The sequence below is a fragment of the Oryza sativa genome, chromosome 5 (genome assembly GCF_034140825.1).
Source record: "Oryza sativa Japonica Group chromosome 5, ASM3414082v1".
Lineage (NCBI taxonomy): Eukaryota > Viridiplantae > Streptophyta > Magnoliopsida > Poales > Poaceae > Oryza > Oryza sativa.
Window position 1 is genome coordinate 2,819,740 of NC_089039.1, and position 24,975 is coordinate 2,844,714.

Sequence of the window (24,975 nt, forward strand, 5' to 3'; positions counted from 1 at the left end):
TATAAATATATAAATAATTATTAATTTTATAACGGAGGTGAAGTGCTAATGAGCTTAGAGCTTGATTAGGTGCAGCTGGTTCTTTCACAAAAGGTGTAAGATGGGTGCATGTGCTTGAAACGAATCTTATCGGAGGATCTCACGGTTAAAACATCCGACTGTAAATTATCCTAAAATATGTCGACACAAATTTAGCAATATCGAATATTTTTGTGTAATGTGACCAAAGTTCTAGATCAATGGGTTGAGAAACAACATCGAGAAACGTGGGATGCTATTTCTGAATGGTTTTAAATTTTAACAAGGAAAAGATGAGATTGTACCTATGTTATTAGGATGGGAACAATGGTTCAGAACGAGGGATGCGGCATGATTCCACGTTCTTGGTGACTTAGATTTTGTAATGTTGGATTTGAAAATTCATGTTATTTGCCCACTTCCTTTTACCAAATTTTGGCCAAGACCATAGATACCATGTTACTGCCAAATAACAAACCTTTTGTGTATTCAAAATTTAAAAACCTGTTTCAAAAAAAAATCGCATAACTGTCAGTGGGAAGTTCCATGCGTTGTAATCCAAATGAACAACTCATATTTCGTTTTCACCATGTAACTGAATTCTAGTCCAATATGAGTTTGGTCCAACAAATTGTAGGATCAAGCTGATGGCAAATGAACAAGGGGGAATTCAGATCAACCCTCGATAAATTAAATCAATAAATACGAATAAAAGTTACTCAGGTTTATGTCAAACCGTATGGTTCAACATATGGATAAAGTTAAGCGATAAATTCAAGGCGAGATCATAGCATTTCATATCCTTATCGGACTAAAACAAACAAACAAATTGATAATAGTAGTCATTTTGACATAGATCTTTGTTCCAAATTCATATGTGCAAATTAGAAAGGGATAAAAACTTCCATGATATATTCATGTCACTGCCAAACAGTGCAATGCCCATTGTGACACCTGATTATTATTAATTACATCAAGAGTCGTGCAGCACGTACGGATGGATCAGCAGCTCATGCCGGCGTCCAAGGGCGTGTCCATCTCGCCGTCGGCGAGCATGTCGGCGAGCACCATCCCTGCGACCGCGCCGCCGACGACCCCCATGCCGAGCCCCGCCCCCATCCCCATCCCTCCTCCACCGCCGTGACTCGCCGCGCCATGGCCGTACGGCGCTGGGCCATAGCCGTACCCGTAATGGTGGTGGTGGTGATGGTGGTGCTGCGCGTGCGCGCCGCCGCCGCCGCCGCCGTAGGGCGAGCCGTGGTGGTACGCCAGCGTTGGCGACTGCGCCGCGCCGCGGCGGCCGCCGCTGTGGCGCCCGGCCGACGGGTACGCGGTGATCGCGCTGAGCTGGAGGCCCTTCCCGCTGACATGCCGCGTCGACGACGCGCCGCGGGCGCCGGCGGCGGACGCCGGCTCGGCGGCTTCGTCGGTGATCTGGTACGATATGTGGAGCACGCCGCACTTCCGGCCGCTGACGGGGCGGCGCACGTGGTAGCTGAGGTGCCTGTGCTCGCCGCCCTCGGGCGCCGCGGCGACGAGGTCCTTGACCGGGACGAACACCTCCCCGACGTCGCTGTCGCCGAAGACGCGCTCGGCGCGGAGCAGCACGTGCAGCGCGATGGCGCGCATGTCGGCGCCGGCGTCGGGGATGGGGAAGCGGAGCGGCGCGTGCCACATGGGGCTCCGGCCGCCCTCCCGGTCGGCGTGCGTCCGGTGCGTCGGCACCCGCGGGTCGCCGCCGGAGATGGACGCCACGGCGTACACGCGCATCTTGGAGAACATCGTCACCTTCTTGAGGTTCTTGGCCGAGACCAGCGTCACCTCCAGCACCCGGCGCGCCATCGCCGCCGCGGCGAACAGCCGGCCGGTCACTGACGGCGACCGATCAAATGAAGCCGCAAATGATTTTTTCTCTCGCAAGTGTTCACGTTCTTGGATTAAGGAAGGACGATGCACGCAGGGTGGTTAATTGCAAACAAGGTTAATTAAGATTTGAGGGCTTAATTTGTGTTTACGAGGTGTAATTAATTTGTGCGGCGAGCCGTTCATGTCGGTGGCATATAGTGTCATGGGTATTTTTAGTAGTAGAGGTTTGGAGAGCACAAAGGTCATTTCTCTGTTGGTTTCACCTCCATTGCTGTGGCAATGTGACTGGATTTGAATTCTACTTGAGGATATGTGTTCAATCTTTTTAAAACATAGGCAGAATTTTTGCCTCATTTTGTTTGATAGAGAAGAGATACACAACACCAACAAAGAAAGGGCTCCCTCTCAAACACTAATCTATTTAAAACTCAAAAGCACCTCAAGCACACCACATAAACTACAATGATATATGATATATGTTCATGTTTCACTTTTAGGTCATGTTTGGAACAGAGGAATGGAAAACACATAAATAGGAAAAAAGAACATAGGAAAACAATGGAATTCAAAACACAGGAAGATACATTTTGGACTGTTTGGATCACATGAAAAAATTGACAGAGAAACACAGATGCAAGCATGAAGCAAAGGAAATTTTCCTTTAGATCAAAGTAGATGTTTTTTATTTCCTATGAAAATGGAGGAATTACTACCTTTCCAAAGGAAACCAACAACCCCATTCATTTGTTCCAACTAACTTCATAGGAAAAATTTCCAAAGTATTATAAACGTAAAAAAAAATCCTTCAAAAATCGTTCCTAACATGGACTTAGAGGTTGCGATTATTTAGAATTTTTTTCCTATTTTGAGCCTAACGCACGCTCCCAGTTTACCCCATGGGCCCCCTTTATCGGCAAGTGACCGACAGGTGGGTCCGTAGACAATTGGGATGAAAATTTCGGTTGTAATGCTCCACATGTCGGCTGACAGGTGAGCCCGTTACATCCGGTTGATGAGTTGATCTGTTTGGAGGGACAACGACAAGATCAAGCATATCAACCCATATGGGTTGGGCCCCACTTTCGTATACATACATGTGTACTGTTGACGGAGCGCGGCGCTCCTCACCGGGAGACCGCACAGGCCCCCCTTTGCCGGTTCGGCCGGGGGCTCAGGGTGAGATCTCAAGCTCTCTCTGTAGATGACGGAAAGATCGCGACCTCTCAAGAGAACATGAAACACAAGCGATGTATACAGGTTCGGGCCGCTGAGAAGCATAATACCCTACTCCTGTGTTTTGGTGGATCTGTGTATGAAGGAGCTATAAAGTGTGAGCCGACCTCTCCCTCGTTCTAGGCTCTGAATCTGGAAAGAATCAACCCCTTTCTCTATGGGCAAGGTCCTCCTTTTATACTTCAAGGGGATACCACATGCACCCCTCCCTTTCCAAACTGGACTTTTCTTCTTTTCATAAATGGACGGAGATTTGCATGGTCGTCCTCCGAACATCCTCCTGACGGGACGGCACATACCTACCTCCACTTCTGCCTGAGGCGGGCACGTCGTGGGAAGGTGGCTGTGTGCTGACGACATGAGCAGTGTCAGACCGGTCACAAATCGGTCATTCTTGTCCACCACACGTCGGCTCAGCAACGTGCATGTTTGCCCTTCTTCAAACAACATCTTGCTTGTAATGGTTAGGATGAAGCCTGGCATATATCGATCGGGGCTAACGTGTCATCTCTGGGATGTAACACGCTAGCTCCAGCCGGGGACGAGTGCCTAGAAGCTCTCGTCTAGACAGGATGGGGCGAAGCATGCGTCTGACCGCCTGTCGCCACCTAACCCGCGATTTGACCGGTCTGTGACTGGTCACAGACCGGATAATCGAGTGCACTGCACTGCACTTCGTGCGGCGTGACACGCTTAGCCGAGGCGCAATAAATGCGGTTAGGTGAGCCCTGCTGTGCTCACCTAACCCATACACGTGGAGTAGAAAACGCGAGGGGTCGGGGCGCCTCGGCCCTCGGGGGCGAGGCTGGAGTGGTCCGACCCCCCCCTCGGGGAGACCAAGAGGTGGGCGCACACATTACCCTCGGGCCCGACGTCCCCCGAGGGTGCCAGGCCACGTGGGCGATTGTGTCTGCCTCAAGCCTCTAGTCATGATACTCCCGGTCCCATGTCACCGACAACTGTGAAAGTGTGAACTCCCCTTAACGTACAAAATGAGGAACTATGTCACAAAGAAGGAGGTTCGACTAGCTAAAATAGGCTAAGTTAGATTCACATCTCAGACTCAACAAAGGAGGGTTCATCATGTCCCTGCAAGAAAAAGGATTCATCCTCTCTCACTTAGATCATCCCAACATCATCTGCCATAAACTTGATCATCATCACTTAGAGTGAGTTTGAGGAGAAGTGGATTAAGAAGATTGGAAAGATACGTAAAACGAGGTGAGCTATTAGCGCATAATTAGTTACGTATTAACTATTTTAAATTTCAAAAATGGACTAATATGATTTTTTAAAGCAACTTTCCTATAGAATTTTTTTTACAAAAAACACATCGTTTAGTAGTTTGGGAAGCATGCGCGGGAATACGATGTCCTTTCTCACCCTATGTCACCTAAACAAACGCTCCCTTAGTGCAAGAACGTAGGAGTAGGGCATTATGATTTCGAGCAATCTAAACCTGTATAAACCATCTGTCTTCATTCTCTAATATCCCCTCGTTCTCATGCACGACCTAAGCACGAGCTCGAACCTGCACCATGACCGAACTATCAAACGAGGGTACTTTGCCTTCCTGCTTGGGGAGTTCCTTGCTCTAATAGTATTGAACACTTGGCACATTAAACATGAAAAAAAATATACTATCATGGACACCATATCAACAAGAAACACACGTCGTTGATATATATTTTGTTCTTTTTATACTTAAATTGCACTGATGAGTTTTAGGATAAACTCAAACAATCAATTTCTACCAAAATAATAGGTGACTAATTGATAAATAAGTAACAAATGACATATATGTATATAAAACGGATATATCAGGCCCACATTAACATCACGCGGATAACCATCTATGCTACGCGCCCACTGTTTCGACGAAACCGCTCCTGCGTCTATTCGTAAAATACCCCGATACACCATTACAATTATGCGCAAATGCCACACTACTTTGTCTCACTTTATAAAAACTTTGCTACCCCTATATGTCATTTCGCATTATCGTTCGACTATATAACATAGGTCCCGCATCTGGCTTGCCTGACATAGAAACCATTTCTCTCATTTCTTTTTTCTCCTCTCTTCCCAATTTCCCATCATGCCCCCGATCCCCTCCCGTTCGGGGCCCAAGCTCCCGAAATCCCCCATCCCCAAAAGTCCCAAACCCAAGCCCAAATCGAGAGACCCCGCAACCAAATCTAGGGTTTCGCCTCCTCTCCGCAGGATGTCCGATCCCGCCCCCGCCGCCGCCGCCTCCACCGCCACGGCCACGGCCGCCGCCGGCTCCGGCGCCGCGGCGTCCGGCTCCGGCGCCATCGTGCACCCCGGAGGCGGCGGCGCGTGGCCGCGCGGCGTCCGGTTCGGCGACATGGTCTGGGGCAAGGTCAAGTCCCACCCGTGGTGGCCCGGCCACGTCTACAGCATCACCCTCACCAGCGACGGGGAGGTTCGCCGGGGCTACCGCGACGGCCTCGTCCTCGTCGCCTTCTTCGGCGACTCGAGCTACGGCTGGTTCGAGCCGCACGAGCTCCTCCCCTTCGAGGAGCACTTCCGGGAGAAGTTCGCCCAGCCGGGTGGCCGCAACTTCCCCACCGCCATCGACGAGGCCGCCGACGAGGTCGCCCGCCGCGCCGCCCTCGCGTTCCTCTGCCCCTGCCACCGCCCCAACGCCGCTCGCCCCCACGAGCTCGACCCGAGGTACCTCCTCGTCGACGTGCCTGGATTCGACACCGACGCCGAGTACCACCCCGAGCAGGTTGCCGCGGAGCGGGAGAAGATCGATCCGCGGGCGCTGCTGGACTACCTGAAGGGTGCCGCCGTGGAGCAGCTGGACGCCGCCGAGCTGATCGGCAAGCCCAAGCGGCACATCCCGGCGGTCCAGATGAGCTCCATGCTTGAGGCCTACCGCCTATCCAGATACGCGCTGAAGGATCCCACCTACGCCCAAGCTTTCGGGATGGACTACGACGAGGCGCAAGCGGCGAAAACAGCGTTGGAGAAGAAAGCTCGAGAAGGTATACTCACTCGCATGCCCAATCCTATTAATCCTTTTAGCTGCGCTGTATGCTACTATGCTATTGTTTCTGCTGCTATGTACTCAAACATGCTCGTTAAGCTAACCGTAATACCATTGCTGAGATATAGATTGAAGTTTGATTCCTTTGTTCTGAATAGAAGTGTAGATCTGGTTCAATTAGTTTTCTGTTTCATATTTTTGTTGATCTGTCTGTTGCATGATTGTTGTTTCATTGGGGTTGATGTGGTTTGTCACACGATTATTATAGAATTGATTCAAAATGAAGTAAAATTTGACAGATGCATTGCAGCAACCAATCTTGAGTTGTCGTAGATTCATGGGTATTGCCATGATCTCCAATTTGATATCTTATTTTTTCCAAACAATTACTAAGGGTACAATGAGAACTTATTTCCCCACTACCTTGTAGGAATATTTTTTTATAAAAAAGATTAGGGCCTGTTATTATTCGATTGTGATTTTGTTTTGTCATGCTTTTATTCATATATCTCAATTAGAGATTTACGTGCTACTTAGTACTTGCTGCAGTTTATAGGCCAGGCCTCAGTTCCTAACTTGCTATATGTTTGGAAATCGTGAGGTCCTCTCTTTTCCTAACATTTATGCATCATTTTTCTGTTCATTGCCCATGCACTTCAGATTGTATGCTTGCTGTTTGTTTTTTTTTTCATCCCTATAGTTTGGCATTTAGACATGTGCAAGCAGTGCACAACACAACATTTGTTGGTTAAGCGTAACTAAAGTCATGCATCATAAAGGACTACTATAAATATTGGTTAATGTACCTGATAAAACAGAGTTATGAGAAGTGAATGTGATTGGGTTTCTCATCTGCATAACATGTTTTGTTCTGGATGCACTATTCCTTGTTCATTGATGAAGCAGGCTCTGAGGTAAGGTGGTTGAGTTCACCTTTACATTGTGAAGGAAGGCACCAAGTTAAGATACGTATGACTACAACATTTGTTAGCCGTGCTTGTTGGTTATTATATTTATTAAACATGTATAAAATGTATGAACATTAACTACGTATAAGTTTCTTTGCTGTTATTTTAGATGCATCTAGCTGAACCATTCGGAAGCGGTAAATATGATTAGGATTTCTGTTCTTTATGAAAAAGGGTAATTCTCAAGATTTGCGCATAACATAACAATCACAAGAAAGGAAATCATATAATTATGTATCGTCAACCTAAAAAATATATAAACGAAGCATTCTTTGCAGACTCCAAGTTTATAAGTCTGAGAGATCCATGCCTGGAGTAAAGCAAGGTGCATCTAGCTTGCACTAGGATCAGAGGTTCCAACACCATCAAATAGTGAGGGTACTGAAAGGGGGATCAATCTTTTGCCTCTCCTGTCCATGTTCTTGACCACCACTAGTGTGTTTAAGTTGCTCCTTCGGTTAGAAGCCCCCCTCCATTCTTCCCGTGATCACAAATCCTTCATATTGGAATTGTCTCTTCATATTACCTTCTGCTGCTGCTGTCCTGTTCCAGTGATTTACTTCCCTTCTCGTCCTTTTCTTAACTCGACTAGTTCCTTTCTTAAGATGATGCCTTCAGCTATTGCTGCTGCTGCTGCTGCTGCTGCTGCTGTCCAATTCCTGGAATTAACTTCTCTTCTCGTTCTTTTGTTAACAAAACTTGTTCCTAGAATCAATGCTAGTTCCTTTCTGAAAATGATGCCTCCAGCAACTTTGCTTTGCCTTCAGAGTTCGTAGCGGTTATCATAGGTTCCTTTTGCACAGAACAGAATGATTAGGGAAACACTAGAGCCTTCAGTTCAGTTTAGTTTAGTTTATTACTCTTTCCATCCGAAAATATAAGATGTTAGGACTGGATGGGAGACATCCTATTACTATGAATTTGAACATGATGTTTAGATTCACAGTGCTATGATGTGCTCCATCTGATCCTAGTACCTTATATTTTGGGACGGGGGAGTACTACACTAGAGCCTTTTAGTTTAGTTTATTTTTGAAAAGCTAATCACAGTGCACAAAAAAACTGAACCTCTCCGGTTGCCACCAAGAAATAGCTCCCCGCGGTTTTGCTTGTTCTAGGCGATGCTTCTTCCTGCCCGGACAAATTCTCCTCTTTCCTAGGAAAAAGCAAAGATTCCATGAATTGAATATATAGACACCCCTTAGGTTGAAATTCATCCGAAATTCGAAACGAATCCACATAAGATTATTTCAGTAAATGGACATGAATAACATTAAATTACAAATTCCACCTGAATTCTCCATCACTCTCTTTTGGCGAGATGGTGATACCGAGTCACATGGAAGCTTGGAAAGACGTGGAGAGCCAATGGGGGTTGGAGAGGCATCACAGAATATGCTCCTCCTCCGTTAGATATTTGGTGGCCGATGAGCGAGACAGACGCCAGCATTTGTGCCGTCCAGGAGCAAAGCACTGGTGAATTTTGTCCTGCCGTGTCAGTCGGACTGTCACCCTGTCTTGGCTTAAATAAAAAAGCTCTTGAAGCATTAAACCCCCAAAATGGATCAACCAATCCTTGCCTCTCTACTCTTTAGCCTTTCCAATTTTCTGCGTTAGATAATGATCAATTGACAAAGAAGAAAGTTAAAGGAGCTCATTGGCTCTCTCTGGAGCTATTTTTCAACTAGACATAATAATTCATGGAAGGGAATGAAGGGATTTCCCTTCAAGAAGAAGATCTCACTTTGCATGGCAAATGAGACCAAAGGCGAATCTCTTCCTGCCACAAACAAATCCCAAGACCAAGAATATAGGTGACGGTCACGTAGTAGTAGCAGCATTGGTAGTGGTCGTACGTCATTACTTGCAATTTGCATGTGCGTCCACGTATGTAGGCACATTTTCTTTTTTTTAAAAAAAAAATTCTGATACATTGTGTTCGCTCGAGAGAGAAAGAGAAGCCACTACATACTCAATTCGTTTCAAAATAAGTTAACCTAGCACATTATGTGACTATCCTATTTAAATTTTAAAATAAATTAACCTAATACAGTATGTGACATATTCTATTTAAATTTATAGTATTAGGATATGTCACATTCTGTATTATTGTTTTGGGATAGAGGGAGTATAATATTTTTCTTTTCGCCATAGAAAAAAAATCACTGTTTCTTTGGTTGGATATTAACCTGGCCCAAAGAGAGAATCCCAGGAGAAGCAGAGTCGCCAGCACTCACCTTTTGCATCCACCGACACGGATGGACGGCTAGGATGGATCTACCGACGGTCTGGATTGCGCGCTGGAAGAGTCACCCATCTATCCTCGCCAGTCGCTGATTCTTTTTTTAATTTTTGGCATTGCTACACTTTCTTTCTTTCTTTCTTTCTTTTTGCAAGGTCTTTTTTGTGTGTCATACACATTGATTTGTCAAGGAGATGAGTAACAAATAAATATAAATAAAAAGAAAAAAAATCAGGATGCATTTCCCTTTACTACTCTCCAGCTCGTGCTTTCTCATCATTCTTCTTTTTTCCCCCAAGAGTGAATTGCACTTGCACGTGTTCTGTTACACAGTATCAGTGAAAGGCTTAATTTTTTTTTCTTTTTGTTGAGACATGTGGCAGTCAAAGCCTTCATAAACGAACGAAATGTCATGATGTTTTTTTAAATCTCTCTAGGCAAGAGACGTGTTTGGTGGGACCGGAAAACACAGGAGGAACCCCAGGATGATCAGGGCGAGTCTTCAAATACAACTCCTGCAGGTATTGTACTGTACAGTATATATACGACTGTACATATTCTTCTCATTTTTATTATACTTGTATTATTTTGTATTTTACATTTTTCTTCCTTCCAAAAATCCAATTTCTTTCAAAACAAAAAAAAACCCCGACTATTTTAACTCAATCACAATATCATTAGTTAAATTAGTTTATTGTTGTTTTATATATTTCAAATACAACTTCTGCAGGATTGTAATGTACAGTATATACGAGTACATATATTCTTTTCATTTTTATTATACTAGTATAGTACTTTGCATTTTCTTCCAAAAATCCTATTTCTTTCAAATCCAAAAACACTCGTCTATTTTAATGTTGATATAATTTCCACTAGCTCAATCACAATATTTAAATTAGTTTATTGTTGTTTTATATTTCATATATATAAAAATGGAAAACCATTTGCGTTGACTTGGTCTTGATGTGTGGCTACGATGCGTTTGCAGGTCGTCCGGCGAAGGGCCGCAAGAAGGCGGCGGAGAATCCCGGCGGCCGCCGCCGGAAGGGCAGCGCGGCCAGCACGGCGGCGAGGCTCATGGAGAAGATCATGCCCAGCGCGGCGGCGATGAAGCCCAGGGCCAAGAAGAAGGACCAGTACCTGCTCAAGCGCCGCGACGACGCGCGCGCCCCGCCGCCGCCGTCCATGCCGGACGCCTTCCCGGCGGCGCCCATGGCCCCCGCTCTCGACGACGTCCCGCCGGGGTTCCCTTCCGATCCCCCGACGCCGCCGCTCCCCAGCAGCACCCTCGCCGCCGACGAGGAGTTCTTGCTGCAGAGGCGCACTCCACCGCCGCTGCTGTCCGCGCCACCCACCCCGCTCGCGCTTCCTCCCGCCGCCGCCGGGCAGGTCGGCGACGGCGGCGCGCCCACGGACGCCGCCACCGCCGCCGCGGCGCCGAAGAAGGCGACCAAGCCGAAGAAGGCAGCCGCCCGCAAGCGCGAGCGCGAGGAACCCGCTGACGCCGCCGCCGCTGCCGCCGCAGGCGGCGTTGCCGGCGAGCCTAAGAAGAAGAAAAAGAAGAAGCTCGCCGAGCTCAACGGCGTGGCGGTCGCCGCCGCCGGCAAGCCGGGGTTATTGCCTGCTAAGGTAGACCATGATCTGAAGCAGGTAATATCCGAGCTTCAAAGCCTTCCTCTCGTTGCCTCCTATGTCGCCGGCCGCCGCAGCATCTCTGACGAAGCTCGCTCCTTCCTCCTCGCCTTCCGCTCCAAGTCTTTCAAGAAGAGCCATGAGAACGATCCACCCGAGGACAACAAGGCCTCTAAGCCCAATGCCGCCACCGCCGCCGACGGCCAGAAGCCGCCGGCGAAGAAGAAGCCGGCCGCGAGGCCCGGCGACACCACCGCCGCCTCCGCCAAGGTTGCCGGCGTCAAGCGCGCCCCGTCTGATCGCCAGGAGGAGCTTGCCACCAAGAAGAAAGCCAAGCTCAACAAGATCAAGACGCTCGCCACTGACAAGAAGGCCGCCGGTCTGGAGCTCGCCGCCGCGGCGCCTGCGGCGGCGAGGAAGAATGATGCGATCGCTGCCAGGAAGAAGGAGAAGGAGCCGGCTCTGGCTCCGGCGATCAAGACGCCATCGCCGACGGCGCTGATGATGAAGTTCCCGCCGAAGACCACGCTGCCATCGGTGGCCTCCCTCAAGGCGAGGTTCGCGCGGTTCGGGCCGCTCGACGTCGACGGCATCCGCGTCTACTGGAAGTCCCACATGTGCCGCGTCATCTACAGGTTCAAGTCCGACGCCGACGTCGCGCTCAAGTACGCGCGCGCCAACACCACCATGTTCGGCCAGGTCGCGCCCAACTACTACCTCCGCGGCGTCGAGTCGGACGGCGACCTCGCCGCCGACGCTGCACCTCCGCCTCCGCAGCAGCGCTCCGAGCTTCGCCTCATGGAGACGGCCCCGTTCAGGCCCGGGACCTCCGGCGGCAACTGCGCGCCGCTGCCGCTGTCCAGGGCCGTGCCGGCGCGCGCGGTGGTTGGGCAGCAGCCCAAGTCGATCCTCAAGAAGACGGTCACCGACGACGGCGCGCCGTCGGCGGCGGCGCTCCGTGATGCCCCGCGGGTGAAGTTCATGCTCGACGCCGGGGACAGCAAGCTCGAGCCGCCGCCACCTGCAGCGCCGGCGAGCGGCGGCGGAGACGCCGCCGCGCCGCTCGCCAAGAGCGCCACCAAGTCGGTCGGGTTCGCGCCACCGCCTCTCCAGCCGCCGGCGCGCCCGGCACAGCACCCCCACCTGCAGCCGCCGGCGCGTCCAGCGCAGCAGCCTCCTCGCCCGCCGGTGACCCAGCCACTCCCTCCGCCGCCGCCTCTCCATCAGCACCAGCCATACCAACCTCGCCACACCGACGCGCTGCCGCTGCCGCTGCCGCTGCCGCCGCCACCGCCGCCGCCATTCTCCGTGCAGCAGCAGCAGCTCCCTCCACCGCCACCATACCACCTCCGCCACAGCATCGACGGAATGCACCACCAGCTCCCCGGACCACCGCTGCCGCCGTCGTACCAGCATCGCGCCGCCGGCGGCGTCGTCTTCCCCGGACAGCATCAGCAGCAGCCATACCGCCCCAACAACGACACCCAGCTCGGCCTCCCCGGCGCCGGCGCCGCCGCCGGTGACGTCACGCCGGCGTGGAAGAGAGGAGGGAGAGAGTTCGACGAGGAGTTGATGAGGGTGATGCGGGGAATCGCCAAGATGGTGGAGCCATTGACGGACAAGAACGGCAACTTCCCCTACCACCTCTTCACCTCAGCTTGAGAGAGAGTGAGCAGCGTCTCTCACAGACATATGGGCCCCACTGTCAGTGGCAGTAGCTGGGCTACCATAACCTCTTCACCTCGGCTCGAGTGAGAGAGAGCTGTCTCTCTGACAGACAGATGGGCCCCACTGTCAGTGGCAGTAGCTGGGCTGGTAGTACTAGTAGTTGGACTAGTAGCTTGGTGACTTAATTTTGCCAAGAAGAAAAAGGATTTTAAAAACAAGGTGTGTGTGCCTGTCATGTGATGTACTCTTGTTGTAGCGGTACTGGGATTAAGTTTGGTTTGGTATGGGTGCATCGACCATACTATTATTAGTACCTTTATTTCTGGGATTGACTCATGGTCAAGTGAAGAAACAGTTGCAGACTTGCAATATGTTATTTCTGACTATGATGTTGCAGGGATAACATAGGAAAATCAAAATCCACAAACCGTCAAGTAGCTCTTCACGAGGCACGACTTATCTCCATTTTAAGCTCCCCGGCTGCGTTAAATAGTCTTGATTCTCGCTCTGGATTATTAGGTTCAGTAGGTTTAGAATTCAAAACTGTAATAGTAGTTCTAGATTTTTTTAAAATTATCGGTGAGAAACTGAGAGTACGAAAAAAATTCTTTAGCTCTTCCAAACAACACCTTAGCTTTGTATTCTTAGTTGTTGCTCTTTGTCAACTAGCTATTGGGTCATGAGATTCCCGTATATAACGTGCCATATTGGTGAGGAACTTTATCATCCTTCATATATGACTTTCGCCTTTTACTCTGTTATAGTTCCTAGCTACGCCTCTCTCTCTCTCTCTCTCTCTCTCACACACACACACACACATTGAGATGGCCTCCTTTTTTATTTTTCTTTTAAGAAGAATTTGAGATGGCTTCCTAGCGATGTTCTCTTGTCAAGAAGCACATGCATGTCTCCCTCGTCTTATGAGAAATGGATTAATGAACCAGTTATTATTCTATTATACCTCTAAAGAACCTCTGTAAAATCCTATATTCCACGATGCCGGGGGTAGAGCCAGGATTATATCAAGAATATGGCTTAATCACTAGAGTATGTACTTCTTGAACAAGTTTTAATAAGAAAATTAGCAAATTCCTTGGTATTTTTTCCGTCAGGTGTGGGGCCCTGCATGATGCCCAAACATTCTGGACATAGAGAGGCCAGTTTACACGATTTAGTTTTCTTATAACATTACTTCATTTCAAAGTATAAGTTCACACGAATAAGATAGTGTTCCTTTCTAGTGAAGATAAAAATAAAGTTAGCAAACGTAAAATAAAAACGCCGAAGGAAGACCTGAAGGATGGAACACTGTCCTCCTTAGCAGGGGCGGATTCACAATGGGGGCGAAGGGGTCTTGAGACCCCACTACCGCCCCCGGGACAGTGGAGACCCCCCTAAGCCCCCACTAATTCTTTTTTCCATAGATCCATAGGATGTGGGGACTGGAGGTTCGATTTATACTGATGTAGTTTATTCAGTCCCCACTATTATTTTTTTTCTAGATCCGCTCCTGCTCCTTGGCTAAACAATGTTAATTTACATGCCTTGCGACTGTCACATTTGAAATGAAGCACAAACCAAACCAGGTAATTTCTATTAACAAATCGATCAATTCTCATTCCAATAATATTGGCACGGCTAACAATCCCACATGACAAACTCTTACAACCTCTAGTCCTAGTTGAAAATACCTACAGCCCGATTAAAATTTACAATTACTTTATTTCATAATCATAGAAAATATATTAAAATTAACATAGTTCCACTTAATCCATAAATAATTGAAAATTTTTAATTCAATTTTACTCTATTATATTGCCCATTAATTAATTATAGTAATTAATTTAAGCAGATTTTGGCGCCTTGACTGCCTCGAAGCGTGGCTCCTTCGCATCGAACTTTTGCTTGGCGTACACATCCATGTACTCCCCGAACACGTACTCCGGGTACTCGCCGCCGGCGCCGGCGCCGCCCTCCACCGTCGGCGAGATGGTCGCCTCGAAGGCCGGGTTGTAGAAGGACGCGACGGAGCGCCGGTTGCCGTCGCGCATGGGGAGGACGCGGTGCCACGCGCTGCGTTAGCGGCCGTTGCTGAGCACCTCCACCTGGTTGCCGGTGTTGACGACGATGGCGTCGGCGAGCGGCTGCACGTCGACCCACTCGCCGCCCCTGAGCACCTGGAGGCCGCCGACGCGGTCGTCCTGGAACAGCAGGATGACGCCGCCGGCGTCGGTGTGGGCGCGGAGGCCGGTGATGAGGTCGGGGCGCGGGCACGGCGGGTAGTGGCTGACCTTGGTGCCGAAGAACGGCGCGTGGCGGCCGTCGCCGGTGAAGGCGCGCCTCATGCGCCCCTTGTCGAGGCCGAGGTTCTCGTCCATGGCCTCCATCACCCTCTCGGCGAGCCCCCGCAGCGCCGCGCGGTACTCCCGCATCGTCTCCTTGAACTCCGGCGGTTTCGACGGCCACTGGTTGTCGTCGTGGAGGTAGAAGATGTCCTCCCAGTCCATGTCGTCCACCGGCGCCGCCGCCTCGCCGCGCCGCTCCGCCGCCATGAGCCCCTCCAGCGTCCTCACCGGCTCGACTCCATGAACGCCGCCTCCCGGAGTCGGTAGCTCTCCGAGCACACCTTCTTCACCCGATCAAGAAGCTCCTTCGGGACGCCATGGTTCACCAGCTGCAGTGATCCCAAGAGATTATTAACCATCTTAATCAAACATGATCGATATTGCTGTCATGATCAGCTAATCACCAATCATCACATGATGATCTGGTTAACTCGATAATGAAAATGAATTACATTTCCGGCTTCTGTTATAAGTCACCAGCTAACCGTTAACTTGCATTATAATATAATTTTTGGTCGCTGTAACAATTTCAGCTCCAACTAAAATACTCCCTCCGTCTCACAATATAAGGGATTTTAAGTTTTTACTCATAGTGTTTGACCACTCGTCTTATTAAAAAAATTATGCAAATATAAAAAAATAAAAAATTGTGCTTAAAGTACTTTGGATAATAAAGTAAGTCAAAAAAAATAGATAATAATTTCAAAAAATTTTGAATAAGACGAGTGGTCAAACAGTGCAAGCTAAACTCAAAATCCCTCATATTATAGGACGGAGGGAGTAGGAGTGAAGCTGGGTGCGTTGGAGATGAACAAGAGAGTTGGAGATGCGTTTTGACTAGTCCACAACTTCACTCCAGACTCAACACCTGGAGCTAAATTTAGGAGTTGGATCTCTACCAAACAGACCCTAAAAATGCACGCAGATCTGATTAATTAGCTACCTGGAAGAATCCCCACTCCTCGCAGCCATTGTCGATCTGCGCCATCGTCTCGGCCCTCTCCGCGGCGGTGCCGTCGAGCTTGGAGAAGTTGATCACCGGAACCACCATGGCTGAAACCTTGAAGAAGATGGTGGTTTAGAAGTTCCTTGTAAAGAATATCAACTTTGGTGTTTTCAGTAATTGAGCTGCTAATGCTGCTGCTTAATTAAGTTGTGATGGCTTGAGTTAAGCTGGAGATGGAGATGGAGCATGGATGAACGCATATTTATAGGGTAGAATTGCACTGATCAAGGATGGACATAATAGTTTATTTTGCAATAATGAACAAATAGTTTGCTTCTAAGAAATAAACAGGATAATTTGGTCAAAGCACAGGAAAATGTTGGAGCTGACCTGGCATCTGCCAGGTTATCTGGGATGAAGCTTCTGGGCAGCGACAGCCGTTGGATGCTTCTGGCAAATTGGTACTATTTGCATCTCCATGTAATTATGCACCAATTGGAGCAAGCTGATGATGATCATGTCCTTGTCATACGTGACCTTTGAACTAACCCTCATTACACTGGCAGAGGATTGCCATGTTGACAGGACAAATCCTTGTACCATGATTTCATATTATTGTTCACATGAATGATGATTCATAATTCATGGAGTTGATTTGATCTCGTTTATCATGATGGTAGAAGTTTAGTTTATCGAAAATAATAAAAAGAACTCGATCCTTGAAACTAGTAGAATGATCTTTATTAAATTAAGAAAAAAAAACTATACAACACGACACTAATAGGATTCTCATAAACCACTTAATACCTTCTGCCGGCCCGGCGAAAAATAAACCACTGAACATAGCCTATCTTGTTTGGTATCTTGTTTGGTGGGAGGTACGGATGTAAACTCTTAGAAATAGAGTCTGTCGTCAACTCCTATTATTTTTTACTAAAAAATATTCGCGTATGGCGGTATCTGTACCAACAAGCACTCCTCAATTCTTGGAATTCTCTCGTGGAAAATATGTGAGACTATGACAAATTTCTATCAACACGGTAAATTTTCCTGAAAATTGGCATCTGAGATAGTCGGTGCTACTCTCTGAAGATTCACACACCAAAGAGTCCAATGATCGATGGCACCGTATTCCCTGAGGAAAAAGAGAAGAAAATGAAAAAGCTTGCTGCATCTTGCCAAAGAACAAATTGTTCTGAGAGTGTTATTGATGTTTCCTGGATTTTTTTTTCTCTCCAGGAAAGTGTGAGGAAAATGGCTGGAATTCGTAGGGGCCAGAATTGTGTTCCTCTCTCTATCTGTGTCTGAAACTCTATCTCTGTTTCTGCTTGTGAATTCAGAGTTGCCATCTCCTTTAATTTTTAATTTGGTCACTAGCTCATCCAATTGCTCAGACTTCACAGTGGACTTCTTGTTCCTTTGCTCTTGTGTTTTTTCTGCAAGTGCAGCAAAATTCCATAAATCCCAGTCACTGCACCTATCAGCATGCAACTGGGGGACCAAATGAATTAAATTGTCCATGTGATTGTCAAGCTGTCAGATGGAACCTCGGTTCCCTCTTCCATTTTGTTTCCATTGTGGATATGTAAATGAATATTTCAGTAAATGTTTGCAGCAAGAAATTTTGGGACTCCCTCTCCTCTTCTGAGGTTTCTTTCAAACAAAAAAGAAATTTTGGGAAAAAAAATTTCTTCAGGTGTAAGACGTATAAGTGCATAACAGAGCAATTCATTCCGGAACCCTACTAGTTTTGGCCTTGTTTTAGATATATTGTTGAGCAGGTTATTTTCACGAATTATCGATTTAATAATATGATAAATTATTTTTTAAAAAAGTTAACAAATGACTTAAAACATGTGATTTAAACAATACAGTAGAAAAAAGTATTTTTATGGAGAAACATGTTTTTAAGCTTAGATCAAATAATTTGTTTTAATAATCCAGTGAATAAGCTTAAAAGAACGTAGAGTTAGTGGTTGATTTAGGGCTAATTTTTTTATTGGAAATATGACTATCAAAAATAGATGGAGAGAGAGTGGATTTATGAAATCAGTTTACAGCTACGTATGGAAGAAAGTTTAGGTCAATTTTTTCGTTAAAGAAAGTTTAGACCCAATTATATTGCATATTGTCAGTGCTATCAATTCTGTAATTAATTTTCACGTTGAAATCGGAATCTGGCCGTCGCATCACGTCAGTGTAAAAAAGATAATAGACGGCCAAATGAGACCAAGAAAAACATTTGGCAGGCAAATGTCGCCATCACCTTTACCTGCATAGGAGGGTCATGTAGAATTAGGCATGGTTAGGTGAAGTAATTAATTAATTACATAATGCCTTGTTGAGTTAATTATTCAGTTAGTTGCCATTCGTTCCAGATCAAGAATTCAAAGATTGAGGATGATATATTTAATTTGCATGTTGCAACATGTATATGTAAGAAAAGATAAGAGTATATATCACCATTGCATCAGGGGGTTTGCAATTTGCATCCAAGATAACAAAATATATTTTTCTTGAGGAACATTTGAATTCTTCTCCTTCTCCCATGCCACTGGTGATGTATGCATTCATGCATGTGCATTTTGAATAAGTCATTTGTGATAACTAATATACCTAATAGCCCATGAAGTAATCATGCATGAATCAATTAGTTGGAACCGTATCTATATGTCCATGAAAATAAACGCATTATATGTACGATGGACCACATGGCACGTCGACGAAGAACACATGATGAAAAAGAAAGACATTCCAATTTGCCAGTCCTAGCTATGTTGCATTAGGGATGATGTGAAAGACAAAAACTTTTAATCAACACAATATTGAATTGAATTGAAATCTTTCTCGTGAACTCGAGAAATCTCCAAATTAAACATCATATATTATCAGTTCCCTCACATTGTTCTTGAGCAAAACATGCATGCATATGAAACGGTCAGCAGCCACACAATTGTCAAACATGGATGATCAACCGTGTGCATCTATATATTGGAACTTTTTTAAAAGTTTTTCATAAATATGTTACTAGAACTACTATAGCGCGCGTAGCTGCAAAGTTGATTTTCTCACTGCTCGATCTTCAAATATCACTCATTTTTTTTACGGTGATCGTTGAAGGTTACTACTTACTAGTCAATGTACACGTGTTGCGTGTGTTTTGTGGTCGAAGTTGTATCCTTTCATTCTCTTTAAACATTATTTTTCTTCTTATTTTTAAAGAAAAAGTAGCAACCAAGCGTTAAAAAAGACGACAACAAATAAGAGTACATAAATTTGCTAATTCCTGAAAATTCATATTTTTGGCTCTAGTAGATGGGGATAACAGTCCTAAAGGGCGTTTGCCTACATCTGGTTATTTGGTGATGAAACCAGGATTTCTTAATTTTATTTGGTGCAAGGGCTATTAGGCCAAATTTTATTTAAATTCCGATAAGTACAATAACTACTATTGAAATCTCAAACTATGGGAGATGCCTACCTACGGCCCCTACCATGCCCTATAGGTTATTTTTCATGAACATTGGGAAATTATAATATATTCTTTTTTAAAAAAAAGTGCCCCCAATTTCATTTGAGAACACAAAAAGCTGAGTGAAAATAATCAGAAAACAGTTCCAATTTTGTCCGATGCAGAACAACATATCATGAGTCGATATCCTCTCTCTGCATCAACTTGTTCGGAGATATATCAATCATCCTTTATGACTTGATTTGCTTTCTTCATGTTGCATCGACCGGTAGACTAGACTCTTTGAGTCCGTTTATCAATCTACTCTTTAGAAGAGAAGTCATACAAATGGACAACACAATGACTACGTTGTTTGGGTTGATGAGAAAAAAATTAAAGTCATTGATAATGACAAGTAATCAATCAAACAATGGTATATATGCCAAATCTAATTAAGCATGGCACATATCCAACCAAATACTTGGCAATCTATCCAAGCATCCTGGGGTGCGCTACATCCCAGAAACTTCTAATTTTTGCCACATGCAGAAAATTATTTATTATTTACAGCAGCCAACCAGCTGATTAATTGGCCTATAAAACCCTCATTCCCTAGCTCCATTTGAAGCCATCAACTGCAAGCTTACATCACACTAGCTAATTAGCTACTTACTCTTCTTCTTGCTAGCTTGCTAGCTTCTGCATTTAGACATTGCAAAATCTGAAAAAACTTGAGAAATTAACTAAACAAAATGGTTGTTCCGGTGATCGACTTCTCCAAGCTCGACGGCACCGCCGCAGAGAGGGCTGAGACGATGGCGCAGATCGACAATGGCTGCGAGGAGTGGGGATTCTTCCAGGTAGCTATACATAATCAGATCATGTGTCTTCTTAGTTGTTGCAGAGATCGAAAGTTATAAATCCTCAATTATATATAAGAATAGTTGGTGCAGTGATCGAAAGTTATTCTCGATGAATTTAAACATATCAACATATTGTGACCAAAATTATCCTTACATTTTTAAGAATAGTTAATCAAATGAACATGTGATGATTGGTGATTAGATGATCATGACAGCATCCATCATGTTGATTAATGATTAAGATGGTTAATAATCACTTGGGATCATTGCAGCTGGTGAACCATGGCGTCCCGAAGGAGCTTCTTGATCGGGTGAAGAAGGTGTGCTTGGAGAGCTACCGACTCCGGGAGGCGGCGTTCATGGAGTCGGAGCCGGTGAGGACGCTGGAGGGGCTCATGGCGGCGGAGCGGCGCGGCGAGGCGGCGGCGCCGGTGGACGACATGGACTGGGAGGACATCTTCTACCTCCACGACGACAACCAGTGGCCGTCGAACCCGCCGGAGTTCAAGGAGACGATGCGCGAGTACCGCGCGGCGCTGCGGGGGCTCGCCGAGAGGGTGATGGAGGCCATGGACGAGAACCTCGGCCTCGACAAGGGGCGCATGAGGCGCGCCTTCACCGGCGACGGCCGCCACGCGCCGTTCTTCGGCACCAAGGTCAGCCACTACCCGCCGTGCCCGCGCCCCGACCTCATCACCGGCCTCCGCGCCCACACCGACGCCGGCGGCGTCATCCTGCTGTTCCAGGACGACCGCGTCGGCGGCCTCCAGGTGCTCAGGGGCGGCGAGTGGGTCGACGTGCAGCCGCTCGCCGACGCCATCGTCGTCAACACCGGCGACCAGGTGGAGGTGCTCAGCAACGGCCGCTACCGCAGCGCGTGGCACCGCGTCCTCCCCATGCGCGACGGAAACCGGCGCTCCGTCGCGTCGTTCTACAACCCGGCGTTCGAGGCCACCATCTCGCCGGCGGTGGGCGCCGGCGGCGAGTACCCGGAGTACGTGTTCGGCGAGTACATGGATGTGTACGCCAAGCAGAAGTTCGATGCGAAGGAGCCACGCTTCGAGGCCGTCAAGGCGCCAAAATCTGCTTAAAGTTAAAAATAGACTTTTATTTGTGAATTAATTAATTGATTAGTTGCATAAACTATACATAACCGCTTTTGCTATTCAAGATAAAAAAATAGGTGACCTTACAAAATTTAAGTGGTTATTATTGTCATGAGAATACAACTATTGTTATGTTACAGTATATAGTTTGGTATTTTAGTGTGTCACGGTTTGTCAGTAGGAATATATAATAATGTAATAGATCGTGTTGTTATATATACATGAATAAACTATATAGATTTTTTTAATTAAGTTTTGTCCTATTTATTCGTACGACATGTAGTTTCCGTATCATTAATGATGCGATGCCTTGCTGGTTGGACAAAACAAAATTGTTATCCCAATTCCTCAGTAATATTATTAACGACTCTCATGCAGGGTACATTTTGACTTTTCTTAATGATTCTTCTAATTTGTGACGTTTAAGATATCATACCATATAGTACTACTAACGATTGTTTTACATACAGGCCATACATTAAAAATTAAAAAGTACTCCTATGTTGACCTAATGAGTAGGATGTTATTAATGGATGAGCCTTCAGTGGCTTGTGTAATTTACAGCTGTGTCACTGACACGTGAATCATAATAGAGTGGGACTCATATTTCAGTGATGCTAGTACCCATGATACGCACTATTCTAATAAAAGCTCCTTTCCCATTTTTTAATTAATGCTATGAGAGAAAATATAAACCAAATTAGTCATACAATCGTACCCTAGGCGGGTGTGCCGACCTATGCATCATATCCCATATTTTCCTCCAAATTCAGATCCTGATACTGATAGTGTCGGATAACATATCACTCATACTATATCATGTTCCATATTATTTTATTTGAATTAGATTCAAGAACGAATAAACTATTTGTATCTCTAGTATATAAATATTAAATATAAGAAGGCAATTAAAGTACCAAAAGAGATATATCAAGGAAAATCTTTTAAAATATTACATGTGAGCTCGTAAAATAGTGATTAACCAATCGTTTATCATCATATTTGTAGGTGGATTTATAATAGATGTTCATATATGTTTTATAACATACGGGCGGATACAAGTCTTCACATATCCTAACCCATAATTTTTTATGGATTTGGATTCGAAAAGTATCTGGGATTCCATTTTCTCTCTCATATTCTTCCCGCGAGTCTCGGGTCAGGTGGGTGGTCGGGTAATACCCATCCCATTTTCACCCCTAGTAGGAAGTGACCAAGCATAGATCAGGTGATAAAATTTACCAAAAAAATTGGCAAATTTTGTATGAGAACCATATGGGTCTCTCGAAGTAATTAGTAATTGCTTTTAGAATGTTGTGTGCTTAATTGCTCAAAGAGTGTAGCTGATCCTTAAACTTGTATAATTGTATCATCTAGATCTTTAAACTTTTAGAATGCCGCAATTATAGGTCCAAGGACTTGTTAAATTGTGTTATTTCGATCTCAAACTGCAATGACCTCATAGGGATCCTATATAGTTTGCCACATAGACGCTGACATGCTATAATCAACTATCCTACCTCGAGTGACAAGTGGGTCCACTAAGAGTTCTTTTTTCTTTCTTTTCCGTTTTTCTTTTGTTTCCTTCTTTTTTTTTCTCTTTCTTTTCTTTTCTTTTCTCTTCTTCTGCTCATGGTCATCGTGGAAGCCATCTAGGGGACACCACCAGACGAGGGTGGATGGATAGCGGAGGCCGGAGGGGACACCACTATGGTGGCGAAGCAAGAAGGGTGGGAGAACAGCGGAGCCTGGAGGCTAGGATGGACAAACGAATTGTAGAGGCGCTTTCGTCACCGCTGCCTAGGAAGCAAGAGCAAACGGTGGGGAGCGACATGGGGACAAGGGTTGGTGGGATGGCTATAGCAAATTCTGGAGCAAGCTCTTGCTGTCTAGTGCTAGCGAAAAGACGGAAGGAGGGACAGCGCCACCCGTTACTATCAGGTGCCGGAAGAACAAGTCACGGCTGCTCGTGAGATTGTCTTAGTGGGAGGGGGATATGTGACTATCAGTTGGTGTAGAATTAGTGATAATACCACATTAGCATCCATGTGGCATGCCACGTGAGCACCACATAGATCTTGGAGGGGTCGTGGCGGTTTGCGACACAAAAGGGCACAATTTAATAGGTTTTGGGACTTAGATCTGTGTTTTGAGAGTTTAAGGACATATATGACACGGCCACGTAAAGTTTTAAGGACTAGCTGTGCACTTTACTATTGTTCAAAAGAATATAGTAATAGTAGTAGGAGTTTAGTACACTCATCACAAGTGCGTTAGGTCATATATGGCATGACACAACTCCACGTTCCACGTTGGATTTAGAGTTTAAAAGTTAAATTAGAGTTATTTCCATGTTGGATTTAGAGTTATTTCAATTTGTATATTTCATCTAAAATAAAAACAAAATAATTTATCTAAATATTACTTATCAATATAATCACAGCTACGGTTCACCGATTTCTGAAGCTGAACACCCAGCTGTCAGTCATAAGAAATCTTGATCTGGAGTACCACGGGACGGTTTAGTGTGCAACCGTAGATCCCTAGATGCCAACTTTCTGGACCACCATCAGTGCGCGTCCAAATCAGTGCTCCAGCCTCCATGTGGTAGCGACTCTGCCATTGGCGACAACAAGGGAACAGGATGCTATTGCACAGTGCACACAAATGGATTGAAAGAAAAATGGCCACAAAGGCTCTAGCTACCTCTATGATGGAATGGTCTTTTTTTTTTTTTCTCTCCTTTCCTTTTGCGTTTTTTTGGATGATTGGTCCATAGTGGAGCAAGATGCCTTAGCTGGAGGCTATCCATATCCCTGGTATAGCATAAATGTCTTCTGTGGCGTAGGTTATGCCAACTTACATAGTAGAAATTTAGGCCCTGTTTAATTCTATGGGTGAAAAGTTTTGGCGTGTCACATCGGATATTCAGATATACATTTAAAGTTTTAAACGTAGTCTAATAACAAAATAAATTACGGATTCCATCTGTAAACTGTGAGATGAATTTTTTAAGCCTAATTAATTCATCATTAGCAAATATTTACTGTAGCACCACATTATCAAATCATGATGCAATTAGGCTTAAAAGGTTCGTCTTGCAATTTACACGCAATCTGTGTAATTAGATCTTTTGTCTATATTTAATACTTCATGTATGTGTCTAAACATTCGATGTGACAGGGTGAAAAGTTTTTGTGTGAGAACTAAACAAAACCTTAATAGAAAAAAGGGCATGTAACTAGACTCAAGGTTGTCTACGAAATTGTTTTGAGATATTTTGCGTTTTGAATGAATTTTGGTTACTTGTTGGAGGGAATTGGTACACGAATCCCCTAAGAAATGCATATAAATAATTGTTTGAAACAAATATGGTTTTAAAGCGTATTTTATCGTCCTCGGCATAATTTCCCTCAAGGATTGGTACCAAGTCATCCAAAATAGTGATGGTTTTTGGTTAGGTTTGGTATCACCGAAATTTTATAACTACACCTAAAAATATTTAAGCACCGACTTGTAAGACAAAACTATTTTTGAATTTTAGAACTAAAATTTAGGGTTAATTTAGAGGTATTCACTCGCTGTTTTCATCACTTAATGTTACATTTTAAAACCATAAAG

At 45.6% G+C, this 24,975-nt stretch overlaps 3 protein-coding genes, 1 long non-coding RNA gene and 1 pseudogene across 6 annotated transcripts; 2 read left to right on the forward strand and 3 right to left on the reverse strand.

Annotated features, from left to right (window-relative positions):
- Positions 1-902: 902 nt before the first annotated feature.
- LOC4337815 (protein SRC2) lies at positions 903-1,860 on the reverse strand. Its single transcript, XM_015783421.3, has one exon. The coding sequence runs from the start codon at positions 1,858-1,860 to the stop codon at positions 1,021-1,023; it is 840 nt and encodes a 279-aa protein (XP_015638907.1). The 3' UTR covers positions 903-1,020.
- A 3,299-nt stretch (positions 1,861-5,159) lies between these two features.
- On the forward strand, positions 5,160-12,966 carry LOC4337816 (PWWP domain-containing protein 1). Of its 3 annotated transcripts, XM_015784328.3 has the most exons (4): positions 5,161-6,131; positions 9,781-9,864; positions 10,332-10,993; positions 11,099-12,966. In XM_015784328.3, the coding sequence occupies exons 1-4, from the start codon at positions 5,216-5,218 to the stop codon at positions 12,635-12,637; spliced, it is 3,201 nt and encodes a 1,066-aa protein (XP_015639814.1). In that variant the 5' UTR covers positions 5,161-5,215; the 3' UTR covers positions 12,638-12,966. The 3 variants fall into 3 exon arrangements, with proteins under 3 accessions (XP_025881144.1, XP_015639814.1, XP_015639812.1); XM_015784326.3 differs by having other exon boundaries at positions 10,332-12,966; XM_026025359.2 differs by lacking the exons at positions 9,781-9,864; positions 10,332-10,993; positions 11,099-12,966 and adding an exon at positions 7,040-7,215 and having other exon boundaries at positions 5,160-6,131.
- Positions 7,298-8,521, reverse strand: LOC136356498 (uncharacterized). Its single transcript, XR_010741365.1, has 3 exons — positions 8,393-8,521; positions 8,170-8,257; positions 7,298-7,893 (listed from the first exon to the last, which is right to left on the reverse strand). It is a non-coding gene; the product is annotated as an uncharacterized lncRNA (long non-coding RNA).
- Positions 12,967-14,463: 1,497 nt separating the features above from the next.
- On the reverse strand, positions 14,464-16,169 carry LOC4337817 (1-aminocyclopropane-1-carboxylate oxidase-like; annotated as a pseudogene).
- A 3,681-nt stretch (positions 16,170-19,850) lies between these two features.
- LOC4337818 (1-aminocyclopropane-1-carboxylate oxidase) lies at positions 19,851-21,599 on the forward strand. The gene is made up of 2 exons (XM_015785328.3): positions 19,851-20,245; positions 20,521-21,599. Exons 1-2 carry the CDS (start codon positions 20,138-20,140, stop codon positions 21,337-21,339), a joined length of 927 nt encoding a protein of 308 aa, XP_015640814.1. The 5' UTR covers positions 19,851-20,137; the 3' UTR covers positions 21,340-21,599.
- Positions 21,600-24,975: the final 3,376 nt, after the last annotated feature.

Excerpts from the sequence above, each read along its gene's own strand:
- LOC4337815 (XM_015783421.3), bottom strand. The coding sequence starts at position 1,860 with ATGGCGCGCCGGGTGCTGGAGGTGACGCTGGTCTCGGCCAAGAACCTC.
- LOC4337816 (XM_015784326.3), top strand. The coding sequence starts at position 5,216 with ATGCCCCCGATCCCCTCCCGTTCGGGGCCCAAGCTCCCGAAATCCCCC. Across the intron at positions 6,132-9,780 it reads GGAGAAGAAAGCTCGAGAAG|GCAAGAGACGTGTTTGGTGG; the intron begins GTATACTCACTC and ends AAATCTCTCTAG. Across the intron at positions 9,865-10,331 it reads TTCAAATACAACTCCTGCAG|GTCGTCCGGCGAAGGGCCGC; the intron begins GTATTGTACTGT and ends ATGCGTTTGCAG.
- LOC4337818 (XM_015785328.3), top strand. The coding sequence starts at position 20,138 with ATGGTTGTTCCGGTGATCGACTTCTCCAAGCTCGACGGCACCGCCGCA. Across the intron at positions 20,246-20,520 it reads AGGAGTGGGGATTCTTCCAG|CTGGTGAACCATGGCGTCCC; the intron begins GTAGCTATACAT and ends GGATCATTGCAG.